Source organism: Colletotrichum godetiae (assembly GCF_030913485.1).
Source record: "Colletotrichum godetiae strain CBS 193.32 chromosome Unknown BDP55scaffold_1, whole genome shotgun sequence".
NCBI classification, from domain to species: domain Eukaryota; kingdom Fungi; phylum Ascomycota; class Sordariomycetes; order Glomerellales; family Glomerellaceae; genus Colletotrichum; species Colletotrichum godetiae.
Window position 1 is genome coordinate 1432129 of NW_026851249.1, and position 15484 is coordinate 1447612.

The 15484-nt window shown below is 52.5% G+C and overlaps 4 protein-coding genes across 4 annotated transcripts; 2 read left to right on the top strand and 2 right to left on the bottom strand.

Annotated features, from left to right (window-relative positions):
- The first annotated feature begins 751 nt into the window (after positions 1-751).
- BDP55DRAFT_15304 (uncharacterized protein) lies at positions 752-2195 on the top strand. The gene is made up of 3 exons (XM_060565618.1): positions 752-1150; positions 1229-1630; positions 1693-2195. Exons 1-3 carry the CDS (start codon positions 1018-1020, stop codon positions 2097-2099), a joined length of 942 nt encoding a protein of 313 aa, XP_060437017.1. The 5' UTR covers positions 752-1017; the 3' UTR covers positions 2100-2195.
- A 95-nt stretch (positions 2196-2290) lies between these two features.
- On the bottom strand, positions 2291-3419 carry BDP55DRAFT_538011 (uncharacterized protein; the record flags this gene model as incomplete). The annotated part of the gene is made up of 2 exons (XM_060567899.1): positions 2291-3119; positions 3190-3419. The coding sequence occupies 2 exons, from the start codon at positions 3417-3419 to the stop codon at positions 2291-2293; spliced, it is 1059 nt and encodes a 352-aa protein (XP_060437018.1).
- Positions 3420-5345: 1926 nt separating this feature from the next.
- On the bottom strand, positions 5346-7390 carry BDP55DRAFT_625506 (AMP-binding enzyme; the record flags this gene model as incomplete). The annotated part of the gene is made up of 6 exons (XM_060571483.1): positions 5346-6016; positions 6070-6232; positions 6286-6543; positions 6613-6978; positions 7037-7272; positions 7348-7390. The coding sequence occupies 6 exons, from the start codon at positions 7388-7390 to the stop codon at positions 5346-5348; spliced, it is 1737 nt and encodes a 578-aa protein (XP_060437019.1).
- A 3743-nt stretch (positions 7391-11133) lies between these two features.
- On the top strand, positions 11134-13700 carry BDP55DRAFT_538712 (uncharacterized protein; the record flags this gene model as incomplete). Its single annotated transcript, XM_060567976.1, has 8 exons — positions 11134-11339; positions 11390-11511; positions 11567-11770; positions 11906-12574; positions 12627-12769; positions 12833-12919; positions 12968-13183; positions 13233-13700. 8 exons carry the CDS (start codon positions 11134-11136, stop codon positions 13698-13700), a joined length of 2115 nt encoding a protein of 704 aa, XP_060437020.1.
- Positions 13701-15484: the final 1784 nt, after the last annotated feature.

The window sequence follows — 15484 nt, forward strand, 5'->3', positions numbered from 1 at the left end:
TATCCGTAGAGCTTGGATAGCCGGCCCCGTCATCGGCTGTATCGCGGTCATTGTTCTCCTCGTCGGCTTCTGGTTCCTCAGACGTCGGAGGCGACAGGCTGACCGGCCTTTGAGCGAAGGAGATGACGGGTACACCAAGGCACAGCTTCAATCCGACAGTCTACCTCCGAAGCCTGCTATGGAGCTCGAGGGCTCGTACCCAGATCCAGTACCAGAGATGAGCGCGAATGAGATCGCTGCGCAGGAGATGTCGGTCCTTCACAGCCGCCACGTTGCAGAATTGCCAGAGAGACGTGATTGAACGGGATGAGTACACACGGCCACGTGAGGCAAGGAGAGAGAAGTACACGAAGGACAGAGGAAAGTGGTATACCAAGCGGTATAGAAGAAGTAAAGAACTTCGTGCTACTCTTTCCAACCATGGTTAGTCTCCGTTCCATACACATCGCAACTACCCGCGTCGTCCTCAAACCTCCAGCAAACATTGGTGTAAGTCGACCAGAACTATAATCCGGCTCAATCTTCCTCCATTTTAAGGGGGCATTTTATGGTCACTTTGTATTTTCCCACGGGTAACTGAGTAGAGTACCCCGGACGCCACGTAAGACAAGCCATCGTACGGCCATCACCACGAATCACACTCTGGTCGAGTAACACTGCGTGACGGCACGCTCTCATTGGGCGCTTACCATCCACCACACACACTCTCACCATCCCATTCGGCCTGCGGGATCGTGCTTACGGACTGGCCGCACCGGAGATCACGGACTCCCGTCACGCGGCTCATACCCGTTGCCAAGAAGGGCAAACATCTCTGCAGCGGAACCGATCACTCTGGCATGGCGTGCCGTTCGCGGCCATATAAAGCCAGCCCAATGGCTCCCGTACATTGACGCTTGTCAGCATCTTCCACGTCTGACGCTCCTTTTTGCGGGGGAGGAACCATCATAAGTTACATCACGCCAAAGAAGAAACGCCAATGACCTGATTTAATCGGGCACTTTTACTCGACTGGACATGTCAGCTTCAACGATAGCGTCGAGGTCTGTGACGACTCTCTGGTTAATTAATACGGAATCAATGACGGCGACCCGCTCTAGCAATGGGTTTTACATGTCAGATCCAGCAGAACCTTGCTTCAAACGTTTCGGTACGCATCCCTTGAACCGAGTTTCTCGATCTATCGGAGTGGAATTGCGGCCAGCGACTGACCACAACTGCGTCTTAGAAGCCCTCTATCTTTATATACAGGCAGTCGGCAAACAGCCACTGATCTGCCACAAAGACGCGTACTTTCAGACAGAGTACGAAGCGTGTATAGATTGTTTATACGACACACTAGACATTGCAAAAACCTACATACCCGAGGAGATTGAGCCAAAATTCAAAGACTATCGTGACTATTGCAGCGGCAGACCTTCAGACTGGACGTACGCACCGTCACAACTGACTACCGTCACCCGCGCGTACTGGGGATCCCTTACAGATTGGTATGGTAACGTGGTGCCGGGGAACATCCAGACGATCACGGCGACGGAGTTCAAGGGTACATACAGCACTGCTACGGGTAGCACGTCAACCTGGGGGGTTCCGTCAGAGACGTCAATTGGAACTGGAACAGGAGATACAGGTTTGTGCCTTTTGAAAAGACCCTTATTCACACGATGGCGACGCTAAATAAGTGAGAAACAGGACCAATACCAGGGAACTCGGCATGGATAGCGGGACCAGTCATTGGCGTGATCACAGCCATCATGCTCGTCCTTGGCGCGCTTTGGTTTCTGAGGCGACGGAGGCAGCGGGTGGTTGATAAAGAGGAGTCAATGGCGAATGATGTTAGTACTGGTGGTACTGGCCGCGGGGGTTACGGCCAAGAGGAATATGAAAAGCCACAGCTCCATTCGGATTGTATCCCGCATCGAATCATCATGGAGCTCGAAGGATCGTACCCGATTTCGCCACTGCCTATGAGCCCTGCGTCCGAGATGACTGCAAACGAAGTTCCTGCTCAAGAGCTCTCGGTCCCGGGTAGTCAGCATGTTGAAGGGGTAACGGAGAAGAATAGCTCTGCGAGACCAGAGAGCCCAGTTCTTGGATGAATAAGGTTTTTGTTTTCAACCATTTCATATTTGATACGAGAATCCAATCATACCAACGAAGGTCTCCTCAGTTTTTCGGCAAAGTAGGAGCTGAAATTGAATCTCAGTTTTTGATATATGTTTCCTGAGAGGGCGTGGTATCAACATCATGCTTTCCCCAATACGGCCGCCAGAACTAGATGCAGTCCTTCTCAACCGATCATGTTCCGCCTCATCCTGCTCGATCCAGTGAACTGCAAGTTCTCATTGCCAGTTACACCAGTCAAGACATTACCAATCCCCTGCACCTCGCCGTTACCGCCCTGCATAATGGCCGCGTAGTTATTCGCAACAAGCTGAATACCCGACACGAACCCCTGCTCGTCGAAAGCGCAGTGCCCGCCATTGGGCGAGTTGTTGACCGTCTGCTTGGCGTTCACCTGGTCGGTGCTGAGCCCGGCATCCGTCGCAATCTTCTCGTACGCCTTGACGGACGCCGGGATCGCCTCTTGCAGGTTGGAGAGTTCCTGCAGCGTGCTCTGGAAATGAATCCTCGTTCCCGCGACAGCCTTGGCGTCGACAACATCAACCTGCGGGGGCAAGCCACCACAGTTAAGCAGCACACCATTGCCCGCAAAATTCTGCATGTGCGCGGGCATGAAGAAACCCGAAAGCATCAGCGACCCGCCCGAGACGCCGGTGAAGAAGACGTTGGACTGGTTAAAGGCCATCATCTGCGGCAGCGTCTTCTGGACGAGGTCGTTGACGGCCTGGGAGTGGGCTACGCCGTCGGTGCGCTGGAGCCCTTGGCCGCCGCCCCAGAAGAGGTTCGGGTCCGGAGCGAGGACGGCGACGCCGGCTAGGTTCTGTTGGACGCCCTGGTTGGGCATGTCGAAGAAGGATTGGCCGCCATCACCGTGGAGGAGGACGTTGAGGCCGAGGGTGCCCTGGGCGCCTGGTTGGGCTGCGGCGCCGGGGACGCCGGAGGCGGCGGTGAATTGTTCGGCTGGGCCGCTGATTTTGAAGCGGAGATCGAGGCCGCTGTGAGTGCCGTGTTAGTTCATAACTCCCACGAGTAGAATATATGAGTCGAGAGTAGCGAGGGACTTACTTGACGTTGGCGGTCATGTCCAGAATCATCGATCCGTCAGTCGCTTGCGAGATACCCTGTGGCACTGCCGCGGCCTGCTGCTGCGATGTCTGCCTGTTGGCGCGGCCGTTTCCGTTCCCGCCTCGGTTTCCGTTTCCTTTTCTGTTTTGGGGCTGAGGTGCGCCGTGGACGACGCTCAGCAAGCTGAGGACCACCGCGAGGGCGGCGACGGGGGAGCGGACGGTCAACATCCTGAGGTCAAAAGGGAAGGAAAGAAGAAGAAAGAAGAGTCGATATTAAAGACGGAAAATTAGAGAATGGAAGGTATAGCTGCCAAGCTTGCGGCGCGTCGCTCTCCCACGAAGATCAAAAATGTCTTGGAAGAAATTCTTGGTAAAGAAACAGAATTCGGAATTTCCCAGAAACCCGGGGAAGCAGGAGAGGAAAGGGGAGGAAGAAAACCCAAAAGGAAGGGATGGGGTGGCAGGTTAGGTTTATCTTAAAGAACCGTTTGCTGCATAAGCATCGACCATCCCATCAATGGTCATGGGTATCAATACATTTCCTCTCACTCGCGGTCTCGCCGTCCGAAATGACAACCAACGGCTTCTCCCCCCTGCCCTTTCGCCTTCGCTTCTGCACTGGCCAGCCATCGTGACTGGCTCTATCCCGTCTCCTTTTGGGCTCTCTGCATGGGGTTCGAGCGAAGCCCCCCGTCTTCAGACTGAACATGGGGAAAAGACGAGTCCATTAGCCAGCCAGCCAGCCAGCGGGGCCATACAGGCCACCCGCGAAGCGAACCATCTCAAGACTTGCAAGATGGAGAGATGAAAAAGAAGGGAGGGGATAAGCTTGTGTTGTCTCTGTTTCGCCTGGACTCGGTTGTGTGTGAGAGTTGGGACAAGTCAGTCTGGGTCTGATCGCCCCTTCTGGCTTTGTAGACGTGTAGTCTCATTAGTCAAAGACTTAAAAGGACGGGAGTGGCTTTCGATCTTCGACTTGCTAGGGGAGAAAAGGGGGAACAACATGACTGGTCAGTTGCCTTCGACATGGAACTAGGTTGTCCGGTGACAATAGCACCAAAAGAGCGCCTCTCTGGGCATACGCAAGTTACGCAGCCACCTAAGGTGTGTATGAGAAGGGAGGGATTGCCAGTGAGAAGCTCGACGACTGTTTCGCTTGGCGCTGTCTCTCCCGACTCGGGAGCAGAGCGATCCAGGGCGCAAGCTGTGCAACAAGGTGTCGCAGAGCGTTTGAGGTTTCTGGTCAGTGGTCGTCCAGAACCTACAAGCGAAACTCGAAACCGACCCCGGGCGCCGGGTCCACCCCTGCGAGCCGCAAGGCACAACCGCTCGGGCTGTCGCCTCAGACCCCGGTCCGGGGGGAAGGGGAGGGGTGGTCGTCTCCCACTCGGGAGGAGCCATGAATTACAGATTCTTTTCCTGATCTTCCCGCGTGCGACAGCGAATTAGAGGAAATTGTTTTGCCACGGTGAAATGCTTCCATGGGAATTTCCAAAAAGTTCCAGTTCTAGATCCACTTGCAAGTTACCAGAGGCGAAGGGCTTTGTTCGATGGGGTTTCTGCGACGTTGAGAGGCTTGGTTGTTTTGGATCCCTGGTTGCGCTAAGAGATGCTCAGCGACTAAGCATTGAGGCTCTTCAGGGGTGTTAGCCGATGAGAGTTCCGGTTTGGCAAGTCAGGATCATTGACTCTAGGACTTTGGCAGCCTGTCTAGGTACGAGGGACACCTGATTGGCGCTCCTTATACCCCGTAAGTTTGCAGCAGACACTGAAGAATATTAAGTAGGTTGAACGGCATGCTTTCGAAATCGGGGGGTTCGTAGTCAAGCAACTTAGGACGGAAGCCAAAATGATACATGTTTCTTCGACACTTGTTCACTTCGCGTTAGACTTTCACAAGGACGACAGCAGGGGCTCAGACGTCACTCGTTTCGGAGCCAACCTATCTGAACTCGTATTCAGCAAAAATAACCAGCATCCTGATTGATGTACAGAAGACGCTAAATATAAGCATTTCGTGCATTTCCGTAGCATAACGCACATCCCGAACGATCATCTAATACCCAGCATCACATCAATCCAACCCTTCTAAACACAAGACCAAATGTCGTACTCCCCTAGTCCGTAAAAGCACACGCAAGCACATTATATACTTCAAAGCTTGGCACCCTTAGATCTCCTGGCCTCCTTTTCGCGGTCGCGGAGGAGACGGCGCAGAATCTTGCCGCTGGGGCTCTTGGGGATGACATCGACAAATTCGACGCCGCCCTTGAGCCACTTGTGCCGCGCCTTGTGCTCCTCGACGTACTTGCAAATCTCGGCTGACACCTCAGCCTCGGGTTTGGAGGCATAGACCGCGGCGCGGACCACGTACGCCTTGGGCACCTCGCCGGCGCGTTCATCGGGGACCTGGATGACAGCCGTGTCGGACACGGCCGGGTGGGTGAGCAAGTGGGCCTCGAGCTCAGCAGGGGCGACCTGGTGGCCCTTGACCTTGATGAGCTCCTTGATACGATCAACAATAACGAGGTGCTCGTTGCCCTCTGCCGACTTGCGGACGAGGACCTCATCGCCAGTCTTGATCCAGCGGCCATCGTCATGCCATACAAATGTCTCGGCGTTGGCCTTTTCGTTGTGCAGGTAGCCCAGCACGACGGAGGGTGACTGCACCAAGAGCTCGCCGGGGGTATTGTACTCTGTGATCTCAACGCCCGTCGTGGGATCGACAATCTTGCCGCGTGCGCCGGGGACGAGGGAGCCTGATGATCCGACGTCGATGTCGATCTCGGAGGTTGTGCAGACGACTGTGCTAGTCTCGGTCATGCCTAGAGTTTCTTAGTAAACATTGCCAAGAAATTGATGGAAACGAAAAACTCACCGTATCCTTGGCCAACGTGCCACTTGGGATATTGCTTCTTAAGATCCTCCACAGTTTCCGCGCCAAGCGGCGCCGCACCTGTGTATACCCAGCGCACATTGGTAAGGTCGTATTTGTTGCAAAGATCTTGGTTGCGGATGACTTGGATGACAATTGGCGGGACCTGCGTGCGTTAGAGGGTGTGTCATGCTCGCAATACCGCAAATAGGAACTTACAACCGGGAGGCAGTTGATCTTGAAGCGCTGTACGGCATCGAGGAACTGCTTCAGCTCAAACTTGGGCAGGACAATGATCCCGTCGCCGCGCCAAGTGCCGCAGTGAGCAATGACAACCAGGCCGTAAATATGACTGAAGGGAAGAAGACCGAGGGTCGCTTGTGTCCTTACACCAAGCTTTCTCCTCGCGACGGTTTCGTATGTTGTGAATTGCAGGACGTTGGCGATAACGTTCCTGTGTGAGATCATTACAGCTTTCTGCAGACATGTCAGTCAGCAAACCTCCGTATACGGGCCCATCGGCCACTAGGAATGAGAAGTACTCACAGGTAGACCCGAAGTGCCGCTTGAGTAACACAGGTAAGCAACCTGGCGTGCTCCCTGTCCCTTGACCCACTTGAGAGGTTCCAGCTCCGGCAGAGCCTTGCCCTCTTGGATCAAGTCGTCGACAGTAACATAGGGTGTTTTTTGATCGGCGCCCGGTACTGGCAGCAGGAAGATGCGGTCGTTGGGGATTTTTGCGGCCTTCGCGGCCTTGAGCGCGGTTTCAAGCAGCGGAATGCAGGTAAAGAGAGCTTTCGAATTGGACGACAGCAGCTGATGCTCCAACTCTTGAGCTGAGTACGCGGCACTGGCGGGGGTAACGATACCCGACAAACGGTGAATGGCATGGGTGAAGGGGATGTAGTCGATCTATGCATTCTTTTAGTCCTGTGGAAATTGGGGTATTTGGGGCGCGAATGCTACTCACTGTGTTTAGGGAGTAGAGGCAGACGACCTTCTCCCACTCAGTACCCTCGTTTGGGCCAAACTCGAGCTTCTTGGAAATTCCTCTCGCCAGTAGGTCTGTTCGCTCCCTCACCTCGGATGCCGAGTATGACTTGCCGGTGAGGCCGCAGGTGTACGGGCTTCTGGATTCCTTGAGGGCATGGCGACCGTACTTCTCGTTGCTCATGAACTCTTGAATTGTGATTGAATCCGGAGGATCTGTGTTGTTTCAGTGAGCGCTGGTCACGGCAAAACGTTTGGCGAGGGCCCGAGGGCCCGAAGGGAGTATCCTACCGATGGGCAATTGAGGAACCCAGTTTGGCGAAGTGAATACCATCTTGAGCGACGAAGAAGGAGAGACGAATGGGGATAGCAAGTGAGAAGCTCCGTGTTCACGCGTTCAGAATCGTGTCTAGAAGCTATAACGCGCGCAGTAGGTTCGTCGTTGAGATGTGAAGTGCGAAGCGTTACTCAGAAAAAAGGTTCGGGGGAGGTTCGGACTTTTGAATGATGTCAAGTTGCGCACGAGGCCCGGTGGATAGCTTGTAGCTCAATTGCCGAGCAAGCGGTTTGGTTTGAAAGGAAAATGACAGCAAAGGGGACCGACCGGGGCGGGAACAGAGTTTAGATCTCTCTATTGCGTTGCGCCTCTGTGCCCCCGGTGACGGCCCCCCCCCCCCCCCCCCCCCCCCCTGGTCTCGTCGTCCCTGCTGCTCTGCCACTCTGCTCCTCCTCACAGCCAGAAGCAGCAAGAACCAAGACTTGGAGAAGCATAGCTTCCCCCACTTCTCCGCATTTCTCCCCACGTACTTGTCACACCTCGGCAGAGGCAACAGATAGTGCGGTATCTTCCCGCACTCTCCAGGAGGTCGAGTCATTCCGCGTACCCGCCAGCGTCATTTGGTGTAGATCCTGCGATGAGCATCAGGTCCCCGAACTGTTAGGACGTTAACTGTGGCTGACCTTGGACAAGATCCGTTGCCAGCAGCCGATGGTGGTAGCGCTCACACCTTGCCCCAGTCGCTAGATTGGCTCGCCCATTCTCTGAGCTTCACGTCGCCGAACCTTCGCTACTCACGACCCCCGTCGATTTCAAGGGGTCCAGGGCCCAGAATTTGGCCGAGCAGCCAGTGGCTGTGGATTTACCGGCTGCAGAAGGTGAGAGGGCTAGCCGGCTCCTGCGCCTTGGTTGGCGATTGGGTTTTTGGTGTGTCGCCCGTTTCATTATGTCAGCCACCAGAGAACCGAATTACCAAGGTAAAAACAATTCCGACCAACCGAAATTCTTCCGATGACAAAGCAAACACTCATCTTTGCCGACCACCTCAGGTTGGCCAGGTCTTTTGGGCCCGCAGCCCCAGTCGCACCCCGGAAGTCAATTCATTAGATCTCCGGCGCGGAATCTCACTCCCGCCCCGGATCCTCAACCTCCACCGAATGCCACAGAGTGGGTCGTGCCCTCTGTCATCCGCCGACCTCCGCGCCAAACGACCATGGTGATTCTTCCATTGTGACTCGGACCGGCAATGGTTCCTCTCTCAGCGCTTGACTGCCTCAAAACCTCGCCTGACAATCTTACATTCCTCTCGAGAAATAATATCGCGGAACAGCTTGGGTGACGACGTTGCACAGGTAGCCAAGAGCGGGACAGTAAAAAGGCTGTTGTTAAGGTGGTTGAGTCGAAGTTTGGCTTCCACAAAACTGCTGGGACTTCGCCGATTTTTGCAAGCCTGACCTGATGGCTTCATTTCTTTCACGCAACATACATGTGCTATTTCTTTTCGTGGCGGGATATCATTGTTTCCAGCCGCAATTGCTGCTTATTAGAAGTGATGTCACTGCACGATGATGCAGTGCCCTCGCCAAGCTAATTGGGACCTGCTTTGCTGCACGCCGCCTACCCAGCAATTGCTTTCGGATGACTCCAGTTTTCTCCAGGCCAGGTACCTACAATGACCCTCAAGGGTGTGGTCTTCATTGCCCCAACTGCTTCTAGGCTTTGTCAAATCTCTGAGGCGATCTCAACTATATCTTTACCTTGTGTGCTTGAAGAGTGCCGGCCTTTCTCCTGGACTTTTTACTCGAACCTGGATCTTCAAGATATACCCTATGTCTCCATGGAAGAATAACGTTCCTTTCGCGAAAGCGACGTAGGAATGAGAGACTGACCAGAATTCATCCCTTCTTCACATCTGAAGTTGCATTCATTCTACATTTCTTTCGTCCCCACTCAATCTAAGCGTATAGAGGACTGGTCTATTGACTCTGGGTAAGGTAGATTGCGAGCCTACTCTGCCTCATCGCCGGTATATCTCATAACCGGCCCCTGATTTGACGTAGCTCATTTTATCGACAGAGCACATTTCTCATAGGTATATATTGTACAACTTCTTCGTATATTTGGGCCTCGATGCCTGGGTTCCGAGTCTCGTAATAGTCTACAGACCCCCTGCTACCTTGATGTTATCCCAGAGCTGCATGCGCCCTCCTCCTTCGCAGTACCTACGCCAACACTTCTAAAATGGTGGAATTCACTGTTTCCGGTTCCATGACGGCTCTGTGACACTATAACTGTCCCCAGGGTTGTCCCTATCTGTCGAGAATGAGAAGTCCACAGGGAGTAATGGCATCTATTGACTCATTATTCCTATTGCCAGCCACCATGACTGTCGACATGGTAGCATGGGCAATGCTTGTGCCATCGAGATTTCTTCCACTCAATATTGATGGTAAGTAGTTTCCTGAATGCCACGATTACGAATTATCGTTCCTCGCTTTTACTGAACTATAGTGGCTACACAGTGGTATTCTGAATGCCCTGGGTGACTGAGCTGGTCTCTCTCATATTAGCCGACACTTACGTACTCCATGCTATGCCATATCCCCTAATAAGAAGCACGGGATGTCTCGTGTAGATTCGACTCCTCTGCATTTCCCCTTTCAACTTCACAATTGACAGACTTGAAGGATGCCTGATTTTTGTACTCGCTCTCAGAAAAAGGGGATAAAACATAGATAATTTCGAGATGAAACAATTATATGCTAGAAACGACGAAAGACATAGAACCATTCATGGCACTCCTCATCTGTCTTACATGAATACAACTGGTCGCTCCTTCTATTCAGTTCCTTCCACATGACTGAGATGAAGAAAAATTTGCCCCAGGCAGTGAAACATTCGCACCTTCCAAAGTTGCGACGCTAGCGTTCTTCGTTCTTTCCCATCGTGAATCATTTGCAACCATTGGGACCAGCTGGTCCTTCCTTGCTGTTCGATAAATTGCCCTCGTGGCCCACTGGAACCTGCTGCTTCTCCTTGACTCCTTCCTCACATTGCTTTTCTGCTGTCTTCGAACTTTCGAACCCTTCTTAGCTCCTTTTTCAGTTCGCATTGTGATCTTGCCTTGAGGCCTGCGGTCCCTTCTTCGCACCTTCTTCAGTTCGCTGTGCGATTCTGCCTTTAGCTCTGCGGTCTGTTCCCCGCTCCTTCTTCTTCATACTGCGATCCTGCCTTTGGACTTCCCACTACTTCTTCGTTCCTTCTTATAGTTGCCCTGCTACGCCCCGGAGGGTATTTGAGAGAGGCTTTCTTCCGCAATCGCACTGCTCTCTTGCACACACTCTCACTTCTCCCACACACACACACACACACACACACACACACACACATCCACACTTCCACTTCTCCCCCACGCATAAGGTACTTCCACTTCTCTCCCTCACACACTATCCAACTTTTCCCTCACACATACTCACATCTCTCATCCATAACCAACCACACATAGTCTCGCTGTCCAAGAGCACGGCCTCTTTATCTAACACAGCCTGATCGCCAGTTACAATCTTCTAATTCCTCATACTTCTCCCATGTCTTCTCAAGCCCTTCTTCGTACAAAGTAAACTCCCTCCAACCGTTTTCTGCCTCCTTTTACTTTACCTAGAATCACCATTCGGACCTTCTTTGTCCAAAGCCCATCTTGAAATTCACTTCAAGGCTGCGATCGTTCTTCAACCCACGTGACTTCACGATCGATAGCAGTATCCCCTCCGTTCTATCAATTCAAGTACCCGGCAAGCAAGATGGCCGACATCAACAAGAAGCCTGAGTCTCTTGGAAAACCCCCCGTTTGGGCTGGAACCCGGCAGGCTCTTTGTGATGCCCTGCCTTACTACAAGGCCCACCAGAGCAGTGCCCACACTAACAAAAATACCGTGGTGGGATTCCTCCTCGGCGGCTTTCCTACAGTTCGAGACCGCATGGATACAGAGGTCATCATCACTACGCTGTAGGTGATTCCCAAGTTCCTTTCGCTTAACAATTTCTAATCTATGACAGTGGTGGCGGTAGAGAGCGTGGTGCTGATGGCAACATGATCCGAGTCAGGGAGAGCAAAGAGAGAAACTGGTCCTCTGCCGAAGCTTCCATGATGGAAGCAATGCCCGTCGGCGTCATCTTAGGTAAGTCAATCCTTTGCATGAACACTATTCGGACGTCGTACTCATTCACAAGTAGATGACAAGTACCCCGACTTGTCCATTGCCACGGAGCACAAGTACAACGTCATGGCGTTCTTCACCATCACTGACCTTTGGTCCGAGAAGGACGCCAATGGACAGCTCTTTCACAAGATTCGACTTGAGAAGATCGACCGTTCTACACCATCTTGGTGGCAGGCAAAGGCTGAAGTCCAACACACTGTCAACCCTCGGGAGTTCAGTGACATTCGCCAAACCTGTGGCAAGTGCTTGAGAATGTCCAAGCAGCACTTCATCCAGAGCTGGACCTGCCTGAATGCTCGCTGCGAAGATTCATTCACCTTCTCTTCGGACATTGACATCATGGAACTTGCAGCCGCTTCTCACTATTCCGCAACCCTCGCTTGGTGCATCGACTGCCACCAGCACTGCAAGACAGTCTTCTCTGCCGGATGGACCTGTCTGAACCGCAAGTGCAAGAAGTTCTTTACGTTTCCAGCTGGAGTGGATGTTGCTTGCCTGGACTACTCAGAGAGCTTTCTCCAGGAGAGAACTTCATTTCAACTCCCCGAGCAGCCTCTTCGACCTGACCTTCCATCCATGGAAGGCTGTCTGGGCACTGAAAGTGAGATGCGGAAGGGCATTGTCTGTCCTCAGTGCCACGGCTGCTCGAGACGAATTGACTGGACACATTGGGCCTATGAGAACCCAGTGTGCAACTTTGTCTTGATGGCTAAGCCGGCTGCATTCCCTCTGCAGAATGTCCTCCAAGAGGAGGCTCGTGTCAAGAGGATCCTGGGCCAAGGGTCTAGACTCTTCGATGCGGGAATTTTGCAGCACCATGCCCAGATCAATGGCTGTCCCGTTGAACAGTTTCTTCTTCCGGATCCCAGCGACTCCAGTAAAATCATTGGCTCGGTCAGCATCATCCGCACGAACCAAGAGATCAATGCCCAGCCTGGCGGTCCTGATGAGATGTGGAAGATCTCTAACGAGTCTGTTGAAACCTTCGATCTATCCAGAAACTCCGTGGTTCATGCCGGATGTGGGTTCTCACTCAAAGCTCTTCCACAAAGCTCGTTGCTAACATGTTTTAGTACCCACAGAGAAGTTGACGAGAAACTTCCTCCAGAACTGGGGTGCCCCTTACAAGTTCGTTGTCGCGGTGGACTCCAAGCCATTCTCAGAGGCCCCTGAGGCATTCATCGGAGCCCTCAAGCGGATGGAGTGGGCTGGTCGAGTATCGATTGAGATGTCGAACGAAGTCCTGGGAACTGTTGACCGCCGCGCTCGACACACCGAGCTGACTCGGGACCCGTCTATCACTGCCGACTTCACCAACTTCAATGAGCTGTTGTCAATCGGTTATATGGAGGAAGACAAGATTGGCGTTAGTATCTCTCTGAAATCTTTGTGGACTTAAAGCTGACTTTTACAGTTTCATGATGATGGCGAAGATACCCTGGGCCCTACGGTAGCCACACTTTCTTTGGGAAGCCCGGCCATCATGTTCTTTGCCAAGAAGACAAAGAATGCGAAGAGAACAAAGAAGACGAAGAAGGATGAGGAGTACCGGCCGGTGGTTCTCAAGTTCCCTCTGTACCATGGTGACATCGTGGTCATGCATGGCTCCCGCATTCATGAGAAATATCTGGTAAGTGCGTCTAAGATCACTTTGAGCACAGGTTCTAACATTACAGCAGCACAAGGTCGACCCAAAGGGAAAGCGTCGCTTCGCTCTGACTTGTAGAAACATCGACCTCACGCACCCGAGTTTCACTCCTCAAGCCCGAGATGACGCTATCGAGAAGAGCACCATTCCGTCGGTATCACAGGTCTGGGACTACCCCAAGCCCGACGACAGTAAAGAGATCCAGACAAAGTTTTGCAGAATCTGCTTGACTACGGATCTCAAGCAACCGGCTGAGGCTCGAAATTGTGTGGTCAGAAGCAAGAACAAGACCAAGACTGTCGCAGGTGGCAGAGCCATGACGACAACTGCTCCCGCCAGCCCCTTGCCTGGAGCCAAAACCCCTGCAGAAAAGAGCGATATTCCCAAGCACCGTATCACACGCTCGCGTACCACAAAGCGCTCTGTGGCCGATAGCGACGATTCCTACAGTGAGGCTCCTCACACTCGCGCTGTCAAGAAGCGCAGAACCAAAGCCTAGCCATTTACAGCATTCCGTCCAGACGGACAACAGTACTTTTTCAACTTTGCGTTTTTCTATCATCGAAGGAGATGATACTGGGGCATATAACCTTAGATTCATGGTGTTCTTCTGCGGAACCTGCTGATTTCCGAGAGCTCGCTGGGGAGACTGGGGGCGCGATCGTCTTTGCTTTTTTTTTTTTTTCTCAATTTTCAATGCTTCATGGTTTCCCGGCTTCAAGAAGAAACCGTGAAGCTTCCAGCGACGGCGAGGCTGGAAAGACATCAGAGGGGTAATTTCGCTCTTTACCCAAGGGCAATTTGGGAACAGCGCGGCTGTTTCGGCAGTCTTGATGATTTGGCATTGATTGTTTGCACATAGAGCAGTTACTAAGTCCATAGTGGAAAATTTCCCCCAGTTTACAGTCTCATGTTGTTTACCATTCTGATGTGAAGCCTTTCAAAGACCGTCTGCAAAATCGCGGCGTACTCGCCGAAAGCAAGTTCGCACTTTCGTAACGGATCTCGATGGGGTTATTGGCTTCAAGCTGCGTGCGAGGCAGACAGGCCAAGAAAGGTGGTGAGCTCTCTCCCTCCCCGGGGATTGAGACACGTGTCTCGACTCGGGGATTGACGAATAAGAAGAGCTTCCACCGTCCAGCATCTCGGGAATTTTAGGGGCGTTCGGGGTTGAACTACTTTTGAACTCGCACAAACGCCTTTTTTCTGCAACTGGACTTGAGGAAATGGTGCCACCGGCGGGAAATAGGGAAGAAGACGGTAGTAGAAGGGAGACCTGAGCCCTGGATTTGATGGCTTTGCCTTACGTACTGGCACTTTTCCCGTAATGGGGGAGTGAGACATTTGACGGACGGTGTATTCTGCTTCCGGGGGTTCATTTTTATGAATTGTGGCTTACCTCAACTTGCGTGCTTGGATAGCTTGCCATGCTTGTCATCCACATCTTCGGGTCCCGGAACGGCGCATAGGTAAGCATTGAGAAGAGCCGGATGTGGTCTGGGATGGATGTCTCACCGGGTTGCGGTCATACAAACGGAGGGGGGCCTAGGACCGGGATGCTCAATTAGCTTGGCACTTGAGGTTGGCACACCCAGACAGAGAAAACATTAGAGACAGCTACGTCAGAGCAAAGAGCGAGCTTGGGAGAGAGAGAGAGAGAGAGAGAGAGAGAGGATGGGTAGATAGGTAGGCACACTCCAAGGTCAACGGCGTTTCCCGGAGTTAGTCCCGACGCAGTTCTATTCGGCTACACAGTAGTAGTCGGCCAACGCCCCCCGGTTTCTAGTGCTTGTCTCTGTGGTGAAGGCTCGTCACACAAAATTGACTGAACACAGACATATTCCAGGCCGGTGTGATGAAATATGTACGTTTTTGTGTTGCCACTCCCAGGTCGCAGTCACAGTCTAGTAAAGAAACAATTGGGGGGAAACAGGCAAGGAGTAGGTGGTTGTGCAACTTTCCTGAATTGGAAAAAGTTTAGGCCCCTCCGGTTTGTTTTTGGTCTTGAAATCTCCTCCTAATGAGAAGAAGACAAAAAACCCCGAAAGAAGACAGAAGAGGCCTTTTGTCATTGGTATCATAACGGGTCATCAGTAACGTCCTAGCTAGACTCCAGCCACACCTCCCAGCTTTGAAAGTTCCGTTTTTCAAAGCTCTTGGCCAGCTAGCTAGGGAAAATTCATACCTCTCTCTCTCTCTCTCTCTCTCTCTCTCTCTCTCTCTCTCTCTCTCTCTCTCTCTCTCTCTCTCTCTCTCTCTCTCTCTGTGTGTGTGTCTCGTCCG

Excerpts from the sequence above, each read along its gene's own strand:
- BDP55DRAFT_15304 (XM_060565618.1), top strand. The coding sequence starts at position 1,018 with ATGTCAGCTTCAACGATAGCGTCGAGGTCTGTGACGACTCTCTGGTTA. Across the intron at positions 1,151-1,228 it reads ACCTTGCTTCAAACGTTTCG|AAGCCCTCTATCTTTATATA; the intron begins GTACGCATCCCT and ends ACTGCGTCTTAG. Across the intron at positions 1,631-1,692 it reads AACTGGAACAGGAGATACAG|GACCAATACCAGGGAACTCG; the intron begins GTTTGTGCCTTT and ends AGTGAGAAACAG.